This window comes from Lolium rigidum, unplaced genomic scaffold (genome assembly GCF_022539505.1).
Source record: "Lolium rigidum isolate FL_2022 unplaced genomic scaffold, APGP_CSIRO_Lrig_0.1 contig_58534_1, whole genome shotgun sequence".
In the NCBI taxonomy this organism is placed as follows: Eukaryota; Viridiplantae; Streptophyta; class Magnoliopsida; order Poales; family Poaceae; genus Lolium; species Lolium rigidum.
In genome coordinates this window covers 161,678-171,447 of record NW_025901050.1, presented here as the reverse complement: position 1 = coordinate 171,447, position 9,770 = coordinate 161,678, and the positions used below count along the sequence as shown (strand labels likewise).

Below are 9,770 nucleotides of genomic sequence, written 5' to 3'. Positions count from 1 at the left end.
ATTTTGCTTTAGGCATGGACAGCGACGATGAGATGGTTGCCCTGCTGCTGGAGGACGAGCAAGCGTTCGACGACGACCTGCGGGACCATTTGCTGATCATCGCGTCCCTCCAGGACATGCTTGACGCTGAGGCGGAGAAGAGGAAGAGGAGGCTTGCAGGAAGGATGTCGAGCGGGCATTTGGTGTGCTTCAAGCACAATTTGCCATTGTCCGGTACCCTGCTCTAAGCTGGTCTCACGACCAAATGTGGGAGGTGATGCAGGCTTGTGTGATCATGCACAACATGATCATCGAGGATGACCGCAAGAATCATGTTAGGTCACATGTTGGTCCCTATGAGTGTCAAGGCCCTCTCGCGGAGGTTGATCATGAGTTGCCTGCGATTTTGCTGATTTTCTCGCCATGCACGAAGAGATCCGTGACAGCAATGTGCATGAGCAACTTCAAGCTGATCTCGTTGAGCATTTGTGGAGGATCAAAGGAAATACCGTGGCACCTTGATGTATCATCTAGCCCTTTTTTTTATATTTGATTACTTGTTTTATTGTTTGTTGTAATTTAATTTGAAAACAATCCTCGAAAACATTTTTTTTTCATATGCTACATTTGATATAAATGGTTTATGTGTTAAAAATATTATTTTAAATGTTTGGGGGCGGCGTTTGGGGGACGCGGCTGGGGAGCGACGTCCCCCAAAGGCGGCACGAACAAAACACGTCCCCCAAACGCTCAATCCGGCGCGGTTTGGGGGACGGTTTGGGGGACGCGACTGGAGATGCTCTTAGTGGTAGATGAGGAGCATTTCTGTCATTTTTCATTTATTGCGTGTACTGGCTTCTGAGTCCAGTGGGGCTGGTGGTAGATGGAAAATTTCCCCGTTTATTTCTATTTTATTTAAGTGATGATCATCTTCTATGCTTGGAAAATACTTTTGTACTTTAAGTGTGGATGTTTCCGTCACCGTTTATTGTGCTTTGAGATTCGGATAAAAAAAGGAGAGAGAAAGAAATCTTTACATCTACCATGATGAGCATGAATCTCGAGAAATAAATGAACACTGGCGAAAACACTCACACCCTACGTGTAAGTACACAAACACGAATCTCGAGGAATCTTCATGTTTGTGTCTTTGTATTGGTGATAAGGACTTTTTTTTTACATGGCAATGACTTTTATTGGGTGAGCTATAGGACTAATTATCCGTGATCTTTCATGCTTTAACCGGTGAGCAAAATTGCTTAAATCTTGCCTACTGTCAACTATCAAGTGTTTTTGGCTATTCAGATAATCAGATAAATGAAAAGAGAAAGAATGACTTCGTCAGCGCTAAGTCTACTGCTACCCATAAAAGAGAGATGAATTTGTTTTCTTTTTTGTGGATTTGTCTCGGCAAAGGTTGCTACAGGAATGGTGCCTAGTTGTTCAGAAATAATCTGCTTAACAAGGACTTGCCGTCTTGACAGTGTCAGCCAGCTACTGATAGATAACACTGAATTGCATTAAAGTTGTCAACGAAACTTCACCTGCCGGCCACTGGCCCTCAAGTACATAGGACAATTCAGATTTCAGACTGGAAGAGACGCCCTCGGGGTCTCGGACGGATCAATGTTCGAACAATCCAAGCAGATCACACCAAGCCGGAGACCCACATACCGAAGAAGAAAATTCGGCTGAGATCACATCAACGGGTGAGGTAGGGATAAACTGACAAATTCCATCAGATATACAATTAAGCCTCGACGGTGACATCAACAGGTGTGGCAGGGATAGTCGGGTTTGATAGATTATGTAAAATCCGTTCACCCTGCCTGCTAAATATATGTACATGCACTACTTACAGAAAAGAACAATCAGATCTTCTCAGCACATGCATCGTTGATCCTGCCTACTACCCGACCTGAGACACAAGTTGCTCCAGGATCGCCTCCGACGACCAGAATTATTGCTACCGTTTTGGCTGGCCGCAAGGCTATCACTTAGTACATAGCCTCAGGGTGGCCGCAAGGCTATCACTTAGTATATAGCCTCAGGGTGGCGTCTATCCGCGCTGCTCTGGCTGCGGAGGTGGAGTCCCCCCACGCTGCTCTGGAGGTGGAGGTGGAGGTGGAAGCAGAGGCGGATGCAGCATCCACCCGTGCTGCTCTAGAGCTGGAGGCGGAGGCGGAGGCAGAGGCAGCAGTGGGTTTCATGTTCTCCGGTAGGAACTTGTCGCAGTCTGCTGCCTTCACGGCTAACTCCTTCAGCAATTCGTCAAACAGTCTCTTCAGCGACGTCTTGAACCTAAGCGAGCAGCTCTTGTCACCCTCATCGACATCCTGCACTCCGTTCCCAGCAAGACATCCGACCTGGGCGCCATCCAGATAAGCTTTGCAGGCTACGAGGACGGTGCGCCCGTACTTGCGGAAATGGCCAGCGATAAAATCCTCAAAATGCTGCAGAAAGCGCATCCACGTTAAGGTTCCAGGATTCAACCAAATTGCCGAAAGTAGTTTCATCATACAAAGGATTACCTCTGTTCCCAAATATAAGAAGTTTTGTCAGTTCAATTTGAGCTACCAAAACGTATTATATTTAGAAACGGAGGTACTACTTCATAAATAAGATAGATGTCCCGAGATCTATCACAATCCATGCAGGTATTCAGAGAGAAATGGTTAACTTGGTTCACAGAAAATATTAGTAATGTAAAGGAAACAACTTTTATGGTGACTAGGATGAGCAGAGAAATATCCGTACCTTTGGTGGATTTCGAAGAGAATACAACATTGTCCTGCAGGACAGCAAGAAGGTATCTTCATTATACGATTGGGACCTCCTCTCCCCATTAGGTGTGTTAGCTGAACTAGCATACCCAGGCTCGTTGAAATAAGGTTTAGCATTCAAAACTAAAGCCTGGATGGAGACCAGAACCTGGAGCATGGTTGAATTGGATGGATTCCATTTCTCACATCCACTACCAGACCAGGTGTTTAAGAGGCTAAGGCACACCTTCCCACAAGCATACAAGTTTGGATTAAGCCGCAACCCACCAGAACGGTAGTTAACAAGCTGCACAGAATAAAACCATCAGTGTAAGGTGCTGAAAAGCAAACTGGAGCAAGAACAGCAATCATTCATGGAAGATTGGAGATGAAAGCCAAAAAAATCTTACCGGAGGTGTACTTGGATATTGAGGAGGGAAGTAAATGTCAAAGAAAAAGAGTCCATCATGGTAAGGAGTGCCTGCTGGTCCCATTATGACAGCTCTAAGAAGGTCCATTCTATCCTCATATGCCCTCACGAATATAGTATCTATTATATTTGGAGAAAAGCAAATCAAAATCATAACAGTGTCTTCTGACAACAGGAGGAAATTTCATAAAGATACTGAGCGGAAAAGATGGTACCAAGAGGTAGTTCATAAAAAAGATTGAGTGTGAGAAGCAAGAGCTAACTACCTGGCAAATCTTTTTCTAGGACTTTCCACTCACGCTGAATACGCTTCGCCCAGTCTTTTGATGGCTGTTGACAGGACAAACTTAGTACTGCTATAAGATGGCAAAGGATAAACAGGGCATGACAAAACAATTACCTTCTTCACTGAGTGAACCATCCTTAACTCTGGTTTCGAATAATAATGATCAGTATGACCATTAACAGTATCAAATGACTTAAATGTGTTGTATTTTTCATCAACCTTATCATCCAAGATTGAAACTGGTTTGGTATTATTTGACAACTCAGCGGCAGTCTTCTGCATCCATGGTAAAGGAGCCCCAACATCAAACTTGCCAAATAAGTTGAATTTGTCCTCAAAAGGTAGAGGATCATAATCATAGTCAGTGTACTCATCTTCCTCATAAGAATAGTCTTCCTCAAATTCATCGAAACTGTAGTCTTCAAAATCAGGAAAAACTGTGCTTTCGACAAGCTTTTTCACACCGCCCACAATGGCAGTACCTTTTGAAGCATAGGTGCTTGGTCCGGCAATGTCATTAGCCACAGTAGTCTGGAACTGTTCCCATAGAAAAGCATCTGTCAGAGTATGCAAGGAAACTGTTTGAAAGCAAAGACATGAGAGGATTTACCTTCACATGATTTGGCCATTCCAGAGGATATCCAGCTGCGTGTTTATTCTTTTCAACTGGTGCTTTCTCACCAATGATCACAACTCCATCAGGATCATCATCAATTTCAATTACTTCATGAGGAACAACCTATTAATTCCCATTGGAGAAAGATGATATTAATTTCGCGTAAGAAAATTCAAGAATGCCGTTATATAGCCCAGTAGCATTTTAGCAAAAAGATGCAACACAGATTTGCTACCCACGTAGCTAGCTGTGCATAGCCTACCAGCCGTTGGATCTGCGGAGCATGTGGATGCTATCTTTTGGATAGAAGGCTTCAGCTGCTAGCTCAGACTAACGCTATCTATGCAGCGATCGCTTGCAAGCAATAATTTGTTGGTACTCTGTATCCTTTTTAGCTGCTACAATTTATTTGCATGGGTGGCAAAAGGCTCTGGCTATGATAATGTGGTACTTGTATCCTTTTTTAGCTGTTACAATTTATTTGCATGGGTGACAAAAGGTTTTGGCTTTGACAATGTGGTAATCCGTATCCTTTTTCAGCCGTTAGTACAATTTATTTGCATGGGTGACAAAAGGAATTTGGCGGGAATTTTTCTATGTGGGGCCTCTCGATCACGCAAGTCGTTGAAAAAGTGTGTCCGTTTAAACATGAGTCTATCTCCTCCAGGCGTTTTGTAAATTATGTCATCCATGAGGTTAGCCATATAATATACGGATGTACCGGCGAAGACTCAGAGAATGCAACATGGACCCTTTCTTGTTCTTTTGAATTTGGCGTACGTCAACAAAGTGTCGTTTCTGCATGGGGCACGTGAGGCAAACAACTACTATAGCTGACTTTCTCATTGCTTTAGCTATCACGTATTCAATTGTTGCATGCACGCAGTTGATTGATCTGGGCTCAACAAACTAGCTAGCTAGCTCATTTGCACGTACGTACACATTTGAGACCTTTGGCAGATCATAGTGCTGCTTGCAGGTTAGATCGATGAAGCAGAAAGAAAAGGCAACTGGGCGACGTGCGAGGTAGGAAGAAAAGTATAGTTAATGAAACCTTTTGTGTGGTTGTCGGATTACATCTACTTAAAAAAGCGTCTGGCACTCTGGCCAGCCACCTCCATATGAAAACATCATGCAGAGAAGAGACTGCGCATGGTCAAAAATTCTAATGGGTAATGGTCGTCGGGGAGGCGTGCTCTTGGTGTAAAGTGTGCTGCCCATGTTGCCAACTCACAGTTAGACCACCCCCTCCGTTTGCGCTCTATATCATACTGCATGCAAATCAACGGTTAGGGCGACGTACGTAGCTATGCCCGTGGGTAGCTGGCTATTTTGCATATATGAAATACCAAGTCTGGCTAAACACATAGTATAATAGAGAAGAATAACAGCGGTGAATGTCATGCAACTATGAACCAAACAAAATGGTTCCTGCTGTCGTAGTTTAGGTTCCGTGGTCAACAAAACAGAGAATAGTAACATATAAGGTGTTCACATGCTCCGAGATTACCACGTAAAATGTTTTGAAAGAACAGTATGTCAAAACAATGGCATTTCGCAAAAATACAACACTAAAGATTGTATGAGACAGCGAGTATATAGTGGGTTATCTAGTGTCAAGACCTGAGGTCAAGAGCGGAATACGTGCAACATGATTTAAGTAGTTAGAAGTTAGAACTGCACAAAGAGAGCACAATGGGGCACAATCCCTTAAGATGTGAGCCCGTGAACTACACTTCAGATACGCACAAGGAGATCAAAGAATTTATGAACCTAACATATCAAAACCAGATAGGATAACTAACAAATGGACGACACCACACACAATTTCCACCTAAACTGCTTGGCATCCATAGCTAAGGGGCTAACACAGGAGGGAAAAAAAAGTCAGCACAACATAACGAGCCACCGCACCTATCTCCGAACACAATCACAGATCATGGAAACACAGGCCCGATGTTCAATTCCGAAATAGATAGTTCCAATTCCAAGAACAATATACCTGGCTCCGCTTCCTCTTCTGGTGGCTGGAGCCCCACCCGCCGGCGGCGGCGACGGCCGCCGGCGACAGCTCTACCACGTCGGGATCGTCGAACGAGGAGCTCCCCGCGTACAGGTAACTCATCCTGCGGGATCAAAACCAAAATTAGGGTGAACTGACAAGATAAGGGGGGGAAGAGGGCGTCCCGATCAGATCGGCGGCGGGGGAGGGGAGGGGGAACTCACTTGGAGGGGTGGGTCGCCATCGGTGGCGCCACCAATGCGATCGCCGGGCGCCGCGGCGGTGGTAGCCGTTAGGGTTCCGGCGATGCCGGCGGCGCTGGGAGAGGAGGGGTTTGGGTGGGGTGCGGCGCTGGCCGAGTGGCGACTGCGGGGAGAGAAATCCGTTTATAATGACGACGAAATGTAGTATGTTTCCGTGCGGAAAATAAGAAGAAATAGAAACAGGTGTGCACTGCGCAGAATTTTTTTGGTCTTTTTGGGGCCGTTTAGAAATGGGATTGCAAATGAGGCCTCCAGAAAGTGCCCCACTGCCCCCTATCTAGCCATTCTGGCAGTTGATACAATCTGCCATGTATTTTTTCTTGGAAAAGGTTGATACATCTCTCTTGGTGTAAAAGCATCTTCGATCTATATTTGCCATGATGCGGCAGATCCAAAAGTTGTTCTTTAGAGAACATGTGTGTTTTATTAATCATCGGGACATAATGTTGATACAAATAGTTTTCTGGATACAACTCGAAAGCAAACCACACCACACCACAGACTAGACAAAGAAAACTCACTACAACGAACAAGTTCTCACCGAACACAAAGTGAACGAAGCAGCTAGGTTCTTGATAACTTGAACAACCGGTCCACGGATGGAGCGATCCAAAACCACTGAGTTGATGCGTTGGACGATGAAAAAACAATCGGTGGCAAGAGACACTCTATCGAGGCCCTCCTCCTTAGCAAAAGTACATGTCCTTCGCACCGTCATTACTACTTCAGCTAGCTTAGGGATGATGACCTCCTCATAAGCATTGTTGCAAGCAGCTACACATTCACCATTGGTCTAGGAACACCACTCCCGCTCCCATGCAACGAGAAGAAGCAAATAGAGCAGCATCAACATTAATCAAGATCATACCTACCGGTGGCGGAATCCATAGAAGTGATGAAGAGGGTTCACATCTGTGGTTAGACTTGGTCTTGAACACATTCTCGATGATCATATCAATATAAGCTTTAATGTGTGTGGCCATACTTGAGGGATGCACCATCACATTTTCTTCCATGAGCTTGTTACTTGCCTCCTAAATCTGCCAACATGTCACAGCTAAAACCGTGCCTTACAGGCCATCTCCCCTTGCTAGATAATCGAAAATTCACATCTTACAGGAGGTGAAACACTTGCAGTTCAGGTGAATATCATAGTAGCTCTTAACCTTCGACCATACCTCACGTGCATATGGGCACAACATAAGAGCATCCTCAATGATTTCTTCCATGGAACAGTGCATGTATTCCGTAGGTGCCAGGATATGGTGTCGCTCCAGCTACACTCCCGAGGGTAAGCAATCATGTGCGAAGCGCCAAAGTGTAATCCTCGTCTGGCGTGACGCCTTGATGGCCCATAGTTTCTTCTACGAGAGAGAATTGGTATAGGCATCGGAGGACACTTAGAGCATGTTTTTAAATAAACTGTTGCTAGCTATATGGTAATGTCGGGTCACCTAAAGTCTTTACATACTCATACAATATGTTCACTATAAGTCGTCTACAAATCTAGGTGTAGCATTAAATGCTTACATATGGGGAAGATAGATAATTACCAGGGAGAAATAACCACTCCCTAAAACCCTCACAGCAGCTACATCTAGACACCTGCTTCTTGTTTAGTGTGGTATAGCCGTCTAGTTGAGTTGTACTTTCTTCTCTTTCTTCTCGTATCTCTCTCTTATGAGGGTTTCGCTACAGTTGACTAGAATTTACTATATTTTATCTTATTTTTTTAGTTGTACATAGTCCGTATCTGGACTTAATTGACTTTGTAAGAATAAAAGTTGCCATGCACTAGATGCATTTGCCAAATGCATTTTTACTCACTCGCCCTTAGTAGATGCACTTATTAATACCGCAAATCAGTACTAATTGAAGGTCAAATGATCAAGCAAATTAAATAGACAAAAATCACTTTTTGGCGAAAAGTCCATCGATCTATTCATAATCCTCAACAACAGTATAAGGAATACTAAAAGTCATAAAAAACTATAAATAGATCCTTGAACCACCTAGTGATGACTACATGCACTCGAGCGTGCCGAAGGCGCGCCTCCTCGCCCCTCCCTCACTGGAGCCGTGCAAATATTATCATAGTAGAGCTTGTTGTGGTATACAGATGAGAAGTCGTCGTGCTAAGGCCATAAAGGACCAGCGCACAAGATCATCAACTGTTGCCGATGAAAAGAAGCGTAGATCAATAGGAACCAAATCCAGCGAGATACGCCGAAGACACACCTCCACACGTCCTCCGACGATGCTAGATACACACTTGTTAATTGTAGATAGTACTTAGATAATAGTTATAGCGTATTTAGATTCTTATCGATTATGTAGATTTTAGAAAGTTCCAAAATATAAAGTTTAAACATTTGGCTTTTCAAAAGATATTCACAAAAGTGTGCTTCAACTAGCTCCGTCTACTTGCGGGACACCAAGATATTCTATTGCCAGGAAGCTAAACGTTAAGTGTTGGTTTCTTTGCCTAATCTGCAAGAGTTGTTACCATATATGATAAGTGTCTTGCACTAGGGATCTAGGCACTTCGGAAACCATACGTCCATATCCATCAAATTACTTAGAAAGATTTCTAATGGAGAGACTTCCACAACAGGCACTTCGGAAACCATATCCACCAAATTACTTCGAAAGATTCCTAGTTGAGAGAGTTCCATTGTGGAAAAACTTAATAAGTTCCCTAGCGTTGAGCATCTCTAACAGTTACTGTAAAAATGCGAACTGTAAAACACGATTTCGAGTTACTGAACTAGTGTTCACGGGTTGAAAAATTGCTGGCGCAGAACAGAGCCCTCCAGCAGGACCCGGAAACCAGGGTTTTTTCATAGATTTCATATGCAAAATGATAAACCAAAAACATAAAATACATACAACAACCCAGCATAAATAATAAATAATAGTTTTGAGTATACAATAATCATCTAGATTATTACAACAATGTCTTTCCGACACGTGTGAATCTTCTCTTTCTTAATAGATGACCCCATTTTGCTGATCTCACTGCAAGGCACGTCATCTGATTAACAATTTCCACTTTCCCCCATTGTTTCCAGCCGTAGCATGTTTTTTCTGCCCAAACTGACACGTTTTTTCTGCCCACACCGACACGATAGCTTCGTCGCCAGGCCCACGGCAGGAGCGCTACCACAACACCTTCGTCAGACCCACGCGACTCCACCGGATGGGCCGGCCCGACCGAAGGCACCGGCCCATGACCCGTTCGACCTACGTTCGTTTGCGGAAAAAAAAGCGGCACCACGACTCTGTTCGTCTTCCTTGCGTGGTCGCCCCGGCAGCATCGTGCTGCGACCTACGGACTCCTCGCCATAAATTCTTCCAGCGGGTCGGATGACCTTCTAGCCACAAATGCTTATGAAACAACCGGATGCCTCCCATCATTAATCAAGTAGAAAC

General features: G+C 44.2%; 1 protein-coding gene across 1 annotated transcript; it reads right to left on the bottom strand.

The window, feature by feature from the left end:
- Positions 1-1,694: 1,694 nt before the first annotated feature.
- On the bottom strand, positions 1,695-6,419 carry LOC124681887 (probable ubiquitin-conjugating enzyme E2 26). Its single transcript, XM_047216665.1, has 8 exons — positions 6,300-6,419; positions 6,076-6,199; positions 4,068-4,196; positions 3,572-3,994; positions 3,438-3,501; positions 3,152-3,291; positions 2,737-3,048; positions 1,695-2,432 (listed from the first exon to the last, which is right to left on the bottom strand). Exons 1-8 carry the CDS (start codon positions 6,317-6,319, stop codon positions 2,010-2,012), a joined length of 1,635 nt encoding a protein of 544 aa, XP_047072621.1. The 5' UTR covers positions 6,320-6,419; the 3' UTR covers positions 1,695-2,009.
- Positions 6,420-9,770: the final 3,351 nt, after the last annotated feature.